The 18901-nt window shown below is 33.0% G+C and overlaps 1 protein-coding gene across 2 annotated transcripts in view; it reads left to right on the forward strand.

The window, feature by feature from the left end:
- Positions 1–18901, forward strand: part of CCSER1 (coiled-coil serine rich protein 1) — a 1304443-nt gene that overhangs the window by 227174 nt on the left and 1058368 nt on the right. For both annotated transcript variants that reach the window (XM_057726476.1, XM_057726475.1), the window contains exon 4: positions 13428–13521. In XM_057726476.1, coding sequence (XP_057582459.1) covers positions 13428–13521 — 94 coding nt within the window. The remainder of the gene's footprint in view (positions 1–13427; positions 13522–18901) is intronic.

Here is an 18901-nt window from a genome sequence, read left to right on the forward strand (position 1 = left end):
GAGCTGGGATCGAACCCGTGACCTCTGCATTGGCAGGTGGATTCTTAACCACTGCGCCACCTAGGAAGCCCTGATTCCTATTTTAGAAATGAAATTATGACAATTTTTAAATTATAAATCAGTAAAACATTCATCAGTTTCATAATATCCTATAAGCAAATATAAACCTAGAATAAAACTTGAGGCTTAATTATATGAGAACTATGTATGCCTAAAAGTACCCATTTTTCACTAGAGTAGCTATCCTCATCTGAATGGTATTTATGATACACATTCTGGTCACTGATTTAACAAGCTTACATATTAGATTTTCTTTGACAAATTCCAATTCATTGTATATTGGATAGTATAGTGATGGAAGATTCATAAAATCCTCAGATAATAGTGAAAAGTAAGCACTTCCAATGAAGTTAAAATGTCAGCTTTAACAACAACAGAAAAAGCACACCTCAGCAATTCTTAGATGACTAAACTGGTGTAGGGGTAGCAATTAAGAGTTCTTTAACATTCCCTCTGTATTACACATGAGCACTTTTTCTGGATAATAAATTTTCCCAAAAACATCTGTTAGTTTTAAAACATTGATGTTCTGTATATACAATGGAATATTACTCAGCCATAAAAAGGAATGAAATTGAGCTATATGTAATGAGGTGGATTAACCTAGAGACTGTCGTACAGAGTGAAGTAAGCCAGAAAAAGAAAAACAAATACTGTATGCTAACTCATATATACGGAATCTAAAAAAAGAAATGGTACTGATGAGCCCAATGACAGGGCAAGAATAAGGATACAGATGCAGAGAATTGACTGGAGGACATGGGTTTGGGAGGGGGGTGAAGGGGAAGCTGGGATGAAGGGAGAGAGTAGCACAGACATATATAGACTACCAACTGTAAAATAGATAGCTAGTGGGAAGTTGCTGTATAACAAAGGGAGATCAAGTCGATGATGGGTGATGCCTTAGAGGGCCAGGACAGGGAGAGTGGGAGGGAGTCGCAGGAGGGAGGGGATATGGGGATATGTGTATAAATACAGCTGATTGACTTTGGTGTACCTCAAAAGTTGGTACAAGAGTGTGAAGAGTATGAAGCAATTATATTCCAATAAAGAGCTTAAAAAAATTGATGTTCTAAAAAGGACACTATTGTTTGTCATCAAAATCATTTGGCAATAAGACATCTCATTCCCAGATATATGATATTATTATAATATCATAAATAAGATATTATTAGGTAAAGGAGATCTTTTCCATACGGTATAATGATATAACACTAGAGATTCTGAAAACACAACAACTCTGCTCAGATGTCGCACCGAATCATATATTTTTTTTTCTAGGAGGAAGTACAGTTACTAGTCCATATTATTCTTTAGGCAAATATACTCTGCTTAGTGTGGGTACAGTTGGTGGTCTTATGTTCCGTGAAAACCAGCATATATTGCACATAAAGGCTTTTTTAAGCGAAAGGCTTTTAAATTTTCCTATCACTATCAAAAAGCATTTTTTAGCACCTGTTATAAGTAATGTAAAAAAATGCCTGTGATTTAATAAAGTATAAGTATGCTACTTTGTATTTGCTCTTTAGATATTTGGGGCAAGGGGACAGACTCAGTGCAATGAAAGAAATGCAAATGACATTTTCAGAATACAATAAATATATTTGTTTTTAATAGTAAGTTTTCAGGACGCAATTTTGGAGAGAGAGATAGAGATCAGGTTGTTGGGTTTTGAGTGACAATAGAGTTAGTATTTGTTCTGTAGACATACCATTGTCATCTATTTATGTGTTAGGCAATGAGGGAAAATGTACAGATGATCCATTACTTGAATGAGAGTAATCTCAGAGTAGTGTGTAGAAAGAATTATAAGTGAAAACTGCAGAATTGGAATGGTTCTTGGCAAAAAATTGACAGGTACATCAATAAGAATATAATGAAGTACGCTTCTTAACTGTGGAATGCTCAGTTCCCCTGGTACAAAAAGAAGAATGAAGGGTAGAAATAATGATCTCTTTCCAATATATATTTTAAAAATACTAGAATTACAGATATTTTAATTGTGATAGCACTCTTTTCCACATTACCATGTTAATCTCAAGCCAGTTACACACAGTGTAATTGTGGTATTTTACTGAGCAGTTAATAACACCTTTTTATTGAATATTTTGAATTTTATTGAATAGATATATAACACTCAACTTCATTGGAGTTGAGTGTTATATAATATTTATTTGTATTGCTTTTTGACAGTGACACAAAGTGATGTAGTCAAATGTAGAATTAAAGAGACGGCATTTGTTACGTTGTTCTCATTTGTCATGAAAATAGAATCCAAAAAGACATTTTTTTCTCCATATCTTAAATGATGACAAGAAAAAAATGCACTTTTAAACTAACAATAATCATTACATTTTAATTTTGAATAATGGAGTTTCCTAATTATACATTTATACTCCCTAGTTTTCTATTTTTCTTACTTAATAATAAAAATTAATTTTAATTTATCCCCTTGCATAGATTAAAATGTTCAGAGTTTACTTTAAAATTTTGTAAGAATTCAGATACAGATTTAAAATCCAAATAAAATCTATGGACCTATGAATCCATATAAATGTTAACTTTTCCTAAAAAGTGAAATATTATAGCATGATTTTAAAATTTTAATATTTTAGTACTATACTACCTGAATAACATATAATTATTTACCTTTTATTTGTATAAAAAGTAGAGTTAGCAACTCTGGGCATAGCTTTAGGAATCTCATTTTGCTATTATTTTACATTTAAATATGAAAAAATACACATAATGAAAACAATATTATCATTTGCATATGTCTATAATGCCAATATATTATTTTAGTGAATTATATAAAATCATCATTCATATTTGTAAAATGAATGCGTTTGGACTTGTAACAGGAAAATTTATGAGCAATGGCTGATAGAATTAAGACAAATTTTTGAAAATATTTATTAAAAATGTATTTTGATGTATGCACATCCATAACGTTAATCAGTAGCTAGCAAAGAGCAAGCTGTGTTTGATATACTTTGTGTCTACCATGTTGAAAGGTGAAGATAACTCTATTGTAGTGATTGAATATGCTTTATTTACCCAATCAGGAAATCAAAACCAAGTAACTCCTCAGAGCAATAATTACAAAGTATTGTCATTTTAACTTCTCTTTCCAAAAAATAGCAGTGAAATCAAATCATTAAAAGTATATGCATGTATTGGTGTATTATCTTCTTTTCCACTGCATATATGGGTGTGAACAACTCCACTTTTATCAAATTGTATGTACCGAGCCTATTCTTATGTCTGCTTTTATATACCTTGTCCCTTTATGTCTCTCATTTTTTACAATTCATGTAATTATTTTTCTGGTGTAGTATGAATTATTTAAAGATATATACCAAGTTATTTAACTTTCTTTTTTTCCCAATTAAAAAAGACAATGTAATTAATTGTAAAGCCAGTCTCAGAATGTATATTAGACAGGGAAGTTTCACTGAGGGACTTCTACAATAGCTACATCATATGCTTTTTTTTTTTTTATCAGCAATATTTATTTATTTATTTTTTTTTAAATTTTTATTGGAATATAATTGCTTTACACTCTTGTACCAGTTTTTGAGGTACACCAAGGTCAATCATCTGTATTTATACACATATCCCCGTATACCCTCCCTCCCTCGACTCCCCCCCCACCCGCCCCGTCCCAGTCCTTCAAAGCATCATCCATCATCAAGCTGAACTCCCTTTGTTATACAGCAACTTCCCACTGGCTATCTATTTTACACTTGGTAGTATATATATGTCTATGCTACGCTCTCACTTCGTCTCAGCTTCCTCTTTGCCCCCTGCCTCCCCAAACCTCGAGATCTCCAGTTCATTCTCTGCATCTGCGTCCTTATTCTTGTCTTGTCACTGTGTTTGTCAGTACCATTTTTAGATTCCGTATATATGAGTTAGCATACAATATTTGTCTTTCTCTTTCTGACTTACTTCACTCTGCATGACAAACTCTGTAGGTCTATCCACCTCATTACATATAGCTCCATCTCATTCCTTTTTATACCTGAGTAATATTCCATTGTATATATATATGCCACATCCTCTTTATCCATTCATTTGTTGATGGGCATTTAGGTTCTTCCATGTTCTGGCTATTGTAAATAGTGCTACAATAAACATTATGGTACATGTTTCTTTTGGGATTATGGTTTTCTCTGGGTATATGCCCAGTAGTGGGATTACTGGATCATATGGTAGTTCTATTTGTAGTTTTTTAAGGAACCTCCAAACTGTTTTCCACAGTGGCTGTACCAACTTACATTCCCACCAACAGTGCAGGAGAGTTCCCTTTTCTCCACACCCTCTCCAACATTTGTTGTTTCCAGATTTTGTGATGATGGCCATTCTGATCGGTGTGAGGTGATCCCTCATTGTGGCTTTGACTTGCATTTCTCTGGTAATTAGTGATGTTGAACATCTTTTCATGCGTTTGTTGGCCATCTGCATGTCTTCTTTGGAGAAATGTCTATTTAGGTCTTCCGCCCATTTGTGGATTGGGTTATTTGCTTTTTTGGTGTTAAGCTGCATGAGCTGTTTGCATATTTTGGAGGTTAATCCTTTGTCCGTTGTTTCGTAGGAAACTATTTTTTCCCATTCTGAGGGTTGCCTTCTTGTCTTCTTTATGGTTTCTTTCACTGTGCAAAAGCTTTTAAGTTTCATGAGGTCCCATTTGTTTATTCTTGATTTTATTTCCATTATTCTAGGAGGTGGGTCCAAAAGGATCTTGCTTTGATGGATGTCATAGAATGTTCTGCCTATGTTTTCCTTGAGGAGTTTTGTAGTGTCTGGCCTTACATGTAGGTCTTTAATCCATTTGGAGTTTCTTTTTGTGTATGGTGTTAGGAAGTGTTCTCATTTCATTCTTTTACATGTTGCTCTCCAATTTTCCCAGCACCACTTATTGAAGAGGCTGTCTTTTTTCCATTGTATATTCTTGCCTCCTTTGTCAAAGATAAGGTGCCCATATGTATTTGGGCTTACCTCTGAGTTCTCTATTCTATTCCATTGATCGTTCTTTCTATTTTTGTGCCAGTACCATACTGTCTTGATCACTATGGCCTTGTAGTATAGTTTGAAGTCAGGAAGCCTGATTCCACCACTCCATCTTTCCTTCTCAAGATTGCTTTGGCTATTCAGGGTCTTTTGCAATTCCATACAAATCGTAAGATTTCTTGCTCTAGTTCTGTGAAAAATGCCATTGGTAATTTGATCGGGATTGCATTGAATCTGTAAATTGCTTTGGGTAGTACAGTCATTTTCACGATGTTGATTCTTCCAATCCAGGAACATGGTATGTCCCTCCATCTGTTTGTGTCATCTTTGATTTCTTTCATCAGTGTCTTAAAGTTTTCTGCATACAGATCTTTTGCCTCCTTAGGCAGGTTTATTCCTAGGTATTTTATGCTTTTTGTTGCAATGGCAAATGGGAGAGTGTCCTTAATTTCTCTTTCTGCTCTTCCGTTGTTAGTGTATAGGAATGCAAGAGATTTCTGTGCATTAATTTTGTATCCTGCTACTTTACTAAATTCATCGATTAGTGCTAGCAGTTTTCTGGTAGTGTCTTTAGGGTTTTTTATGTACAATATGTCATCTGCAAAGAGTGACAATTTTACTTCTTTTCCCATTTGGATTCCTTTTATTTCTTTTTCTTCTCTGATTGCTGTGGCTAAAACTTCCAAAACTATGTTGAATAATAATGGTGAGAGTGGACACCCTTGTCTTGTTCCTGTTCTGAGAGGGAATGCTTTCAGTTTTTCCCCATTTAGAACGATGTTGGCTTTTGGTTTCTCATATATGGCTTTTGTCATGTTGAGGTAGTTTCCTTCTATGCCCATTTTCTGGAGAGCTTTTATCATAAATGGATGTTGAATTTTGTCAAAAGCTTTTTCTGCATCTATTGAGATGATCATATGGTTTTTATCCTTCAATTTGTTGATATGATGTATCACGTTGATTGATTTGCATATATTGAAGAATGCTTGCATCCGAAGGATAAACCCCATTTGATCATGGTGTATGATTTTTTTAATGTGTTGTTGGATTCTGTTCGCTAGTATTTTGTTGAGGATTTTTTCATCTCTATTCATCAATGATATTGGTCTGTAGTTTTCTTTTTTTGTGACATCTTTGCCTGGTTTTGGTATCAGGGTGATGGTGACCTCGTAGAATGAGTTTGGGAGTGTTCCTTCTGCTATATCTTGGAAGAGTTTGAGAAGGATAGGTGTTAGCTCTTCTCTAAATGTTTGATAGAATTCACCTGAGAATCCATCTGGCCCTGGGCTTTTGTTTGTTGGGAGACTTTTAATCAGTGCCTCAATTTCCGTACTTGTGATTGGTCTCTTCATAGTTTCTATTTCTTCCTGGTTCAGTCTTGGAAGATTGCATTTTTCTAAGAATGTATCCATTTCTTCCAGGTTATCCAATTTATTGGCATATAGTTGCCTGTAGTCTTTCATGATCTTTTGTATTTCTGAGGTGTCCGTTGTGACTTCTCCTTTTTCATTTCTAATTCTGTTGATATGCATCTTCTCCCTTTTTTTCTTGATGAGTCTGGCGAATGGTTTATCAATTTTGTTAATCTTCTCAAAGAACCAGCTTTTAGTTTTATTAATTTTTGCTATTGCTTCCTTCCTTTCTTTTTCATTTATTTCTGCTCTTATCTTTTTGATTTCTTTCCTTCTGCTCACTTTGGGGTTTCTTTGTTCTTCTTTTTCTAATTGTTTGAGGTGTAAGGTTAAGTTGTTTATTCAATAATTTTCTTGTTTCTTAAGGTAGGACTGTATTGCTATAAACTTCCCTCTTAGAACTGCTTTTGCTGTGTCCCATAGGTTTTGGGTTGTTGTGTCTTCATTGTCGATTGTTTCTAGATATTTTTTGATTTCCTCTTTGATTTCTTTAATGCTTTCTTGGTTGTTTAATATTGAATCATTTAGCCTCCATGTGTTTGTATTTTTTGCAGTTTTTTTCCTGTAATTGATATCTAGTCTCATGGCATTGTGGTCAGAGAAGATGCTTGATATGATTTCAATTTTCTTGTATTTACTGAGGTTTGATTTGTGACCCAAGATGTGATCTATCCTGGAAAATGTTCCATGTGCACTTGAGAAGAAAGTGTATTCTGTTGTTTTTGGATGGAATGTCCTATAAATATCAGTTAAGTTGAGATGGTCTGATGTGTCATTTAAAGCTTGTGTGTCTTTATTTATTTTCTGTTTGGATGATCTGTCCATTGATGTAAGTGGGGTGTTCAAGTCTCCCACTATTATTGTGTTACTGTCAATGTCCCCTTTTATGGCTGTTAGCATTTGCCTTATGTATTGAGGTGCTCCTATGTTGGGTGCATGGATATTTACAATTGTTATATGTTCTTCTGGAAATATGTAAATAAAAAGAAGGGTATAGAAATGTCTAAAGTACAGAGATGAAAGGAAGGTAGGAGAGATATATAGTCTGTACTACCAAAAACTTAGCTAGAAATAGAAGTATATAAAAAGGCTAAAAATAAAAATAGAATAAAAAATGTTATAAATCTTGTAGATCCTTTAGGACTAAGATTGTAATTAATAAAACACAAAACAAACAAACAAAAAAACCTGGAACTGATCCCAGAATGGACCAGTTCCATAGAATTGATACTAATATTTCTGTTTCCTTAGAGTCTCAGCTGAATGTGTCTTGCTACTCGCCTTGGGTTTTTTGTGTTATTCTGTGACCAGCAGAGCTTCCTTTATTGTTTGTCTGTAAGCATTGGTGTGTGGAGAGGGAGAGGGTACAATAGTGGCTCCTTCCCCTGGGAGTGAGTGAGCAGTGGTGCTCTGTCATTTCAGCTGGGCTTGGAGGTGCCTGTTACAGAGGGGCGCTGGTGGCTCAGGTGTAAACAGAAAGTCTTAGAGTTGGGCCTCTCTCTGGGCTTCTTTGTTCTGTGCAGTCTCCGTGCTGTCGGTGTTCCAAGGGGTTTTAAGCTAGCCCCACCCGAGGGCCTGAGGGTACTTGTTATCCCTCAGTGCCCTAAGTGGCCCACAGGGGTTCTTTCACTGCCCGCTGTAGGCGCTGAAAGAGAGAGAGAGGCTATGCCCGCGGCTCTGACCTGCGCCCGTGAGCCTGTAGCCTCCAGCCGCCATCATGGCCGGGCAGCTCTCTGGCAGGCACTCCTCGCCACAGACCTCTTCCCTCCTGTCCTCTTGGTCCGTCACCTTACTGGCAACAATTTTTCTCATGCTGAACCAGCTCTCCGGTTCCCACACTCCCGCTCCTGGACCGTCTGTTCAGCTGTGAATCGACGTCTCGGTCTGGGAACGCTGAGCTGTTGTGCGGACCCTTCGTATACTTCTCACTCCCTCCCGTCTGCCACAGCTCCGCCACTTCACCCTCTTTGAGCCGTTGTAGATGCATCCCTACCGGTTATGTCGGGATCCTTGCAGTCCTTTCTGGTGTCCGAGGTCGTCTGCTGGTGTTCAGTTGGTTCTCTGTGGGATTTATTGCGTCTTTTGGTGCGTTCCCAATGCATCTGTGGAGAGGGATGCATTCCACGTCCCTCTACTTCACCGCCATTTTTTCTGATGGCCATCATATGCTTTTGATAATAAAATGATATTTTCTTTTCAGTCAATCTGTGGGAACTCCTATGTTTAGACTGGTAGAGAATGAAACATATATCCTAGCAGCACCTGATCATTATGGAGAATGACTAGAAGAATGTAAATTAGATTGACTGTCCCTAATTAATTTGAATAATTTTCTCTTCACTTTTAGACTAAGTAATATCAGAGCAGTAATACTGTATCATTAAATATTACATAAAAGAGTATTAAAGTCTAGAACATCTCATATCTTGCCTTTTAGATATTTTAAGGCTACTTGGAAAGTGCTTTGACTAAAATATAGCAGCATAGAAATGCAATTAATATCCATATAATACCACAATTAGAGAAGGTTTTAATAATTTAATAATTTCTTTTATAAAAAACACTTCCTGTATAGTAACATGTCCCAGCTTCCTTTATTTTTCACAGGATCATAATTATTATCTTTATTGCAATGAAGAGACAAGGCTAAAGGGTTTTTCAGAATGGGCTTTATGAAATGGTTATATATTAATAGAGTGATCAAGGCTTGTCTTTTCAACTCTGTAGCTTCAGAAATTCAATTTTTTTCTTTCAGCCAGTAGTAGCCAAGGTGTGAAGAACTAATTCACAGTAACGAAACACAAGAGACTGATTTATAAACGATGGTACCTACTTTATTTGTCCATAAAAGAGATTGGTATTTCTTCCTAGAATACAGTTACCTTTAAGTCCTATGAGGAAAGGAAACATGTCTGTTATGTTCATTGTTAATTCCATAGAGTTTAGAAAATTAATTTTTTGAATTACTTCATTAATAACTATTTAGTTTACTCTTAATGGCTGAAAGTCATTTGGGAGATTTCATGAGTAATTAATATTGTTGACAGATTTTTAAATGTCTGCTTAGAGAAAACTTAGTAATAATTGTGCATGATTTAATATCCAATTTATTAATATTATGAATCTAGTAAAAAATTAGTATTTCCTTACAGTTAATCAACTCTTCTCATAATACCCACATAAATCTTACATAAAAATAAATTAGAATATGTATTAAATTTTCCATGGCCATACTTTTCATCTTTCCCAGGGATTTCAGAAATACCTGAGTCTATTTTTGCACTTCCCTGGGATTTACTTATTATACTAGACTTAAAAGAAAAAGAAAGTCTCCTATTAAATTTGCACATTCTGGATTGTTGACTAGATAATTTTTTTGTGTAGTCATTGGAATTTGCTGTACATTCAGAGATGATTCAAACTCAAGATTCTGACCATCAGGTTTGACTTTCCTTTTTCAATTAAACTTTACATTCTATGCCCTTATGCCTTTATATGTTTGTTTGTTTGTTTGTTTATTTATTTATTATTTTTTGGGGGGTACACCAAGTTCAATCATCTGTTTTTATACACATATCCCCGTATTCCCTCCCTTCCTTGACTCCCCCCCCCGAGTCCCCCCACCCTCCCCGCCCCAGTCCTCTAAGGCATCTTCCATCCTCGAGTTGGACTCCCTTTGTTATACAACAACTTCCCATTGACTATCTATTTTACAGTTGGTAGTATATATATGTCTGTGCTACTCTCTTGCTTCGTCTCAGCTTCCCCTTCACCCCCCGCCCCCTCCCAAACCTCGAGTTCTCCAGTCCATTCTCTGTATCTGCGTCCTTGTTCTTGTCACTGAGTTCATCAGTACCATTTTTAGATTCCGTATATGTGAGTTAGCATACAATATTTGTCTTTCTCTTTCTGACTTACTTCACTCTGTATGACAGACTGTAGTTCTATCCACCTCATTACATATAGCTCCATCTCATCCCTTTTTATAGCTGAGTAATATTCCATTGTATATATATGCCACATCTTCTTTATCCATTCATTTGTTGATGGGCATTTAGGTTGCTTCCATGTCCTGGCTATTGTAAATAGTGCTGCAATAAACATTATGGTACAAGTTTCTTTTGGAGCCCAGCTTTAAATTTTGTGCAATATTGCTGTTCCCTCACAGAATTATTTGCTTTTAAAGTTTTCCTGTTATTATGATATATATTCCTCATATATTAATGTTATTAAAAACTCATGGACTTTCATTATTCTATCTTTATTATATGAAGCTATCTAGGTTTTTATCTATCAAAAGATTAGAGACTATTTATTGTTAGTTACCACTTCCAGATATTCCACTAATTTATCAAATGTCTGAAGCACAGTTGTGCCCTTGCAGATGCAGGGTATGACTATTAGTGTTAATTAAATGCTGGGCTCCGTTTCTACTTGGTTGCTGTGTGTGACCATCAGTGCTACTCAGTCCTTTCTATTCCTGGTACAGAACTACTTTTGATGCTACTACTTCACTTACAAGTCTTTCCTTGCGCAGATTAAAAATAAATGCGTGTCTTCATATTATAAACGTACATAAAATTAGAAAAAATACCTGTATGTGTAGCTATTTATTAAAAACAATAGAAATTGAAGATATTCTACTCTGCTTGTGTTTTTTGTATGTATGTCATTAATGCCTCTTTATATTAGCTTTTCTGTGTGAGTCACTCTTAGTTTTGACAGACTCAAATTGTTTTGTTTAGCTCTAATGATTATTGGTTGGTTTGTTTGTTTGCTTTTTGATGCTCATTATGTTCGAGGTTAGCCAGGGAGAAGTCATTTAGGTTGCTTTCTTAGCCTTTCAAAACTGCCTCCAACTTTTTTTTTTTTATACAAACCTTGTTTTCTGGCAACAAAAGAATGTTCCGGAAATAGTCTGTATCTTTTCTTTCAGTTTTTTTTTTTTTTTTACTAATAACTAAGGAGCCCTGTTTTTTTTTTGTTGGTGGTGGTGGATATTGATTAATGGACTGCCCCTAAGTGCTGGCTGAGGGCAAAGTACTGTTGCTGCTATTGGTTTCTTTAAGGGAGAAATTTGGAAAAGATATTTCTTTTAGGTCTATGAGTTCACATTGATTTTTATTCTGTAACATCATATTGCTGCACTGATTCTCTTTTTTGTATAATGTTTCACCAACTTCAAAGACTTCACTACATTAATAAGAAAATTGCTTTGTAAGCAAAATATCAAAGGACGGCAATTTAGAATAAGTGGATAAAAGAACACTTTCTCAAGACCAGTGGTTGATGGACTCCCACTAGACCAAATGTCAAGGGTCACCTGCAAAATGAGAATAAAATCAAAACAATGTAGTGAATTTTCCAAATTTAGTTTTTTCACTTTGTTGATGTTACCTTCTTAAATTAAATGTTTGGGATAACAGTGGCAGAGTTTTCAAGTATTTCCTTGTTAAGAAAATAAAATCTTTTTTTAACTTTATTTTCAAACTGAGGATGGATGTGTTAACTGTCAAAATTCGAAAGAGGGTTGAACAATCCAACCTTGAAAAGATCATGTGTGCTTCTGGACTTCAGGAACTGCTGGAACCAGGAACCAGAAGACCTACTACTATGACACTTGGCATTTTTCTAGTAGACTTAGTCTGATCTTAACCATGCAGTGAAATCCAATGACAGCTTATCTTTTTTGTCTATATTTATAACATCTTATAAACAACTTATTCTCAGTGGGTTATCCCTGCCACATTATATCATGGAGCTTCCAAGAAACACTTGATTTTATTTCTAGTTTAAATCATTAGATCCCTTATAATTAATACAGGTACAATGTAATACAATGCAATCCAATATAATAATAGTTCCTTATAATTTTCATTTGTAGAAAAAAGCACATATGTTTTGGAATATTTATCACCTTTGAACCTACTGTGCTCTATTCACAGATAATGTGTTTCTTAAGTTTAATAATGTTTAATTTTATTTTTTACAGTGAGAATGATTTATTTAAAAGTTGCAGTATCCTTACTTTTAATCCTGAGAACTAAGGTGATCGGTGTCTATTTGACAACCTCATTAGGCTTTCTTTAATGAATATTTACTTCTTTAAATATAAATTGTGGTAACATTCAAATCAATGGAAAAAGTAATCTGAAATGTCGTGTAATCATTTAACATTTAGGTTGTTTTTCTTGATGTTCTATTTTTTGTACTTTTGTTATTTCAATCCTAGTCTCTAAGAGTAAATTCTTGCTTTCTTAACATATTCGCTATCAGTCGATATACAAATACGCTAATCAGGACTGTATTCCTCCTTTAAGAATTTCTACCTCTGCACATCACTCTTTTCCCTCAGGATTCCTCAATATACCCTTCTAGTTTACTGTGCTATTTGTCCTCTTGAAAAAAATGAAAAAGTAACATGTTCTAGCTCTGATATTTATGACTTTATGAAAATCAATAATTGATTTTTAATCTAATTGGTATTTATTTCTTTTGTTCATTCTTCCTAATCTAAAGCAAATGACTGGGAAACAGTAACTGGACCCCCCCTTCCAAGCATAGTTTAATTAATACCTCAGGGTTAGCATTGTATGCAAAACTTGTTTGAGAAACAATTCATTAAATGTGTCAGAAGACTGTTACACAGATTGGAAAGATAAATATTAGAAAAAGAATCTAAGGTTTTAGTTCACTGACTTCTATACCTTTGAAAAACTCCTTTGTGCATTTTTTAATGAGAGTTAAAGTTTTTATAATAATTATTTAAATTTTTATTGGACTGATCATTTTAAAGCTCATAAGATAATCAAATAATTTCTGGTTTCAAAGCATTTCCTTTCTAATTTTGAGTTCTTTTGTGCTTCATGGCATCTACATGTGGATATTTCCTCGGTTTCTCAGTGTTTTGGTTTCTAACTATTGATTTTACTTTTTCTTCAGGATGTTTTGAATAATTTGGGATCTTGTGAACTGGATGAAGATGATCTAATGCTTGATTTGGAATTTTTAGAGGAACAGAATCTTCATCCTTCAGGTAAATATTGAATAAATGTACCATATCATACAACTCTGGTCCTAGTCATTCAGCTTTCATTGATAAGCTAAGTATTGTTTAGGCTGCATTCAGTCTTTTCAATCCCCAGTTTGTGTATTTTGTGTGCAAGGCACATGCTAGGTACCTTGGACACATTATTCTGGTGATCTTATAATCTGTTATGAAAATATAAATTTCGTTGGAAGATAATTATTAAATAAGAAAAAATTATAAAACAAAATTCTTTCAAAGAGGGAAATTCTAATGAAACACTTATTGAAAAAGTTAATATTTTTTCTTTTTTTGGGAGGCAGACAACAATTACAGTCCCATTTTTCATGTATTTTATATAACCAAATGAAAGTTTTGTGGATCTAAGTTTGCTCTTTCAAATCTTAGCCACCTCAATAATAACTTGTGGTTAATGTTAATGAGATAAGGTTGACCTCAAAATTAGTGGTTACCAATAGCAACCACAAACACACACTCATAAACACATACATGCACACAGAGTTATAGTGTGAGATAAATTCTTGATGAATAAGTTAAGAAGAGAAACCATTATATTTGTAATAATTTTAATTTGTATTAAGGCATAAAGTGTAATGTCTTCAAATACCAAGATTATTCCTTTCAGAGTAGGATATAGGAATTAATTGTTCACTCACACTTAGATATTTGACTACGAAAGCAAGCTTTTACTTATTTTTTTCTATAATAATACCTTGAACATAGTCATTTTCAAGTTACAGTAGAACATTAAAGTAACATTAAAGTAGAGCTTTAAAATCTTGAGTTATACTGCATACCTTTGAGAAGATCAACCTCTTAGAATTTATTGTCATATTTTTAACTTTTTAGAATTAGACATAATCTCTAAGGTTGTTTCCAGCTGTAATATTTTATGATGAATTTTTGTTTATTCAGTATTTTTATATTATAACTAATGTCATAGTAACAATTATCAAAAGAAGGAAATAACAATGTATGTATTTTTTACAGTCTATTTTAGGCTAATCTTAAAAAAAAGAGTAAATAAAATTTTTCTGCTTAAATGCAAATTTAGGGTAACCATTTTTTGAGACATTCTTGCTGCAGTTGATTTGACAGATATTCTTTTAAAAATATAGACTTTTCTTACTTTTATGCAGATACCTTATACAGTTTTGTCATTCATGTGTATTTATCTTAAAAGAGTTATACATGTTGACAATGTACAGTTTTTTGGTTGGAATTTGTCAATATCTAGCAAAACTGTACATACATTTACCTTAATATCCAACTATCCAACATTTAGAAATTTAATCCTAAAACACTGTAAATATGCAAATTAATATATGCAAATAACTTTATTGCAAAATACTTGCAAAAACAAAATATTGGAAACACCTCACATGTCCTTCAATAGGACACTTGTTGAATATACAAATGGTCCACTAAGCAGTCATTAAAAGGAATAATGATAGCGTCTGTATGTGCTATAGTATGATTGTAAGCATATACTATCAATGGAGAACTTTGCAATGATGAATTAGACTGGCAGTACCTAAACTCACTGATCACTAACTTCACTACAGTTGTAACAACTAAACATTTTGTCCCTCAATGCAATGACTAGAGAAGTACATAGCAACACCACTCCTGCCCACAATTGCTTAAATCTTTTTGTCTCTTGATTAAACCATGATTTTACAGGAAATACTGGGATGAGGGGAGAGGGAATGTTAAATGGCATGATGGGATTGCCAGCAACCAAATATAGGATATGGAGAATTCTACAGGGTAAATGATGGTTTCTTCAACAAATAAATGGCATGATAAAAAGGGGAGGGGTATTGTAGATTAAAAGTGGCAAATGTAATGTGACATCTTTGCAGGCAAAACATAAAAGCACTGTACAAATATATTTCGGAGTTTATCAGAGTAGTTTGAATAGTGATGGAGTTATCACAGAATTATTTTTATTTTCTTGGGTGCTGAGTATTCTTCTTTAGTTTTGTCTTTGAGGAAAACTTTATAGAGATGCATGTGGTTGAAATAATATGGTATTTGAGATTTGCTTTACCAACAAGTATGGAGGAGGGAATAGATGAGACAATGTTGGTTAATTATTGAAAATTGTCGAAGTTGGGAAATAGTTGCTTTGGGTGAAAATTTCATTGACTAATTGTAATGTTTTCTCTATTTTATATATTTTAAAAAATTTTCACAAGAAAAATAAAACCAAGTAATAAGTAAACAGCTTTATAGATAACATAGCAATCTCAGCTGTGTTTGTTAGGCAACCATAATAAAGAGCAAAGGATGCCTTAAAAATATAAAGGCGATAGCTCAATTTATTTGCTTGGGAACAAAAAGGAATATTTGTAAACTTTAATTTGTCTTTTATAAAATAATGAGCACAATGGAATTCATTAGTTTATTATAAAAAAATGATATAACAAATATGATGAATCTTCTGAATCTGCTTCAAGGTGTAGAGAACTTGGTTGAAGCCAGAACTAGGGTACCTTATGAATCAACTGAGTTAACCAAATTGTTCATAAGATAAATGATGTTACTTTACATATCTGAAGCACAGTTCTAAGTGAGATAATCATTAAAGTGACTTGGGTTTGTTTAATGTTACTTACTAAAATGTCTTTTGAAAACCTATTTCACTTTAGATGCCACATTATGGGGTTTGAAAAAAGCCACAAATATCTGTTTATGTACATTAGCTCAGAAAGAAGAATTTTCGGTTGAATTGGTTTTATACAGTTTGTTTTTTTTTTAAGCAACATAATTAAAGTTCTCAGAATATAAGAAGCTCATTATTGATAATCAATACTGATAAAAAGCTCACTAATGCTAAGTATTCTAAAATGATGGTTAACATAAAAGTGATTTTCAAAAGTCAGAAAACCAAAATAATGATATCATTAAATTCTACTACTTATGTTACTGAAAATCATTAGAGGGTTTAAAAACACTTTGTTAGAACAAAACATTCATTTTTGGCTATAAGGTCTTTTTTTTTTTTTTTTTTTTTTTTTAAAGCAGAGATTTATAGCTATTTATAGTAAAGCATACTACAATGGCCAAGATGAATTTTGGGAAAGACCAGAGAAGTACTTTTGTTTTTAAAATATTAAGTCGAATATTTCTAATAAGTGTCATGTATCACATGTATAAATTTTATTCAGTTTAACATACAATTAATGACAGTTAAATTTGCGAAGACTGTCATGTGTTAAAAGTGTAGAAATTCTCTTATCTTTTTCACTACAGTAATTTGCACATAGTGGATTCTCAGTTGGTATCTATTAACATAATTTTATTTAAAACATAGACATCTTTGGACATGTGTATAATGAATAAAAATGGATTTAAAAAATAAAAACAGAAATTAGTAAAGTCGTCTTTTTTTTTTTTTACAGAAAATCAAACACCTTTAATTAAGATATCTATTTTACTGGACAAAGTTTGAAAACCTATAATTTAAAAATTATCTTGCATTTTTTCAAAATATCTATTGGACACTGTTCATATTGAGTAATTTAACATGCAAATAGACATTCTAAAGGCCAGTAGAATGCATAATAAATGTGCATATGTTAATATTATTATTGGTAGTTGTACAACTTGCAGTATAAGCAATATGAATTAAAGAATATCAACCAGACAAGTGAAATATCAGAACAGCACAAACGAGACAAATGCCAGTTTGAATTGTGTCATTCAAAATTTGTCATACAAATGCTCATATACTTATACATTTGAATATGTATCTGTATTTCATCATGTTGCATTTTGTTCTTATGACTTGTGCTTGGTAAACATGGCTATTGTAGTCATAATAATTATGGACATCTTTTAATATGCTTTTAATTTCATCCTTGCTATCTGTATTTTCATTAAAAGTGAATTATAAGTTTGCAGTTAGGTTTTCAAAAGTTTGATTTTGACCAGTACAGTGAACAATTTGAATAAAGTTTCATGAATCCTTTGAATATATAAATATATCTATGGAGTCCTAAATTAACATACTTGCTTCCTAAAAAAGGAAGTAGTAAGAATAAATAATATTACAAATAAAATATCAGTTTTAGAGTGGTTAGTAAATATTTTTTTCTTTTTAATGAAAGCAAGAAAGGACAATCTCAATGAAAGAAAGGTGTATGAATTCAAAATGCGTTCCCAAAAGGGGACTTGCCTTAAGGAGGAAAAATAAAAGCAATTATTCTGAATAATTTACTCTGATTTTGGCATTATCTAATATTATGTTTGTAAATTCTAATATAAAAGCTAAGATTTTTAGATTAAAAAGCCTGTGGATAAGCCTTCCAGATGTCTTTTATTCTGTTTTCTTGAATTCATGCTTAAATTACTTTTCTGGAAATTTTTTTTATGTTCAGTTAATATGCATCATGTTTTAATATAGGATTATCAATTTGTTTAATACCAGACATTCCATTTCCCTGTGATAAAGTATTATATTTACTGTTTTTCTGTTTAATGCATCATTTATAATGCACATATGACCAAAAACAGTTTTTTAATTAAAAAATATGAGATGCTATGATTTATACTTTGATAAATTAAAAAGTATATTAGTGACCTTCCCACTTTTTATCTTTCTTGACTCTCTTATTCATGTTGATATGGTGGTGTTTTGCCACAGTTTGAGTCATGCAAGATATTAGTAGTGATGTTGGTTAGATATACCTCAACAGTCCTTTGAAAAAGAAAAGTACTAACAAAATTTACTAGCATTTAGTGTCTCTAAGACTCAAACAAGTACTTTAAATTTTTCCTTACACTGAAATACGTTATGAACTATATAATCAGTCAAAAGAAAAATACCAGAAATATATTTTTGCTTACTTTTTCTTTATGTAGTTTTACATTTTTGTGTTTAGGATTTTTTTCTATTAATTTAAGCATCTTACAGAATTATCATTCAAGAAAAGTAGGGTAATGATTAAAGAAGGATACGAAAAATAAAATGAAGCCACAGGTAAGGTTGGCACACAAAATGTGTACTAGTATTACCTCAAAGACCTAAAGATGTTACTTGGAGTGTACTACTAGCATATATGAAGAAAGAAACAGAACCAATTGCATTATTAGAAGTATATGCCATCAATCATTCAGTCAATCAATCAAGGCATTTTTTAAAATAAGGGAATTCTTGTTACTAAGAACTGAAAGATATTTTGCTCACATGTCTTTATAAGGTATAAATTATTTGGTATCAATAGTTTCCTCAGCAACTCCTTTCAATGCAAGCTGGTAGCATCATGTTACCAGTTCAGTAGAAGAAATTCTAAACGGTGACACATTATTGTAGCATAAGCTAGGAGCTTTAATGAAGAGCTTGCTTAATCCAAAAATAAAA

The sequence above is a fragment of the Hippopotamus amphibius genome, chromosome 3, assembly GCF_030028045.1.
Source record: "Hippopotamus amphibius kiboko isolate mHipAmp2 chromosome 3, mHipAmp2.hap2, whole genome shotgun sequence".
Lineage (NCBI taxonomy): Eukaryota > Metazoa > Chordata > Mammalia > Artiodactyla > Hippopotamidae > Hippopotamus > Hippopotamus amphibius.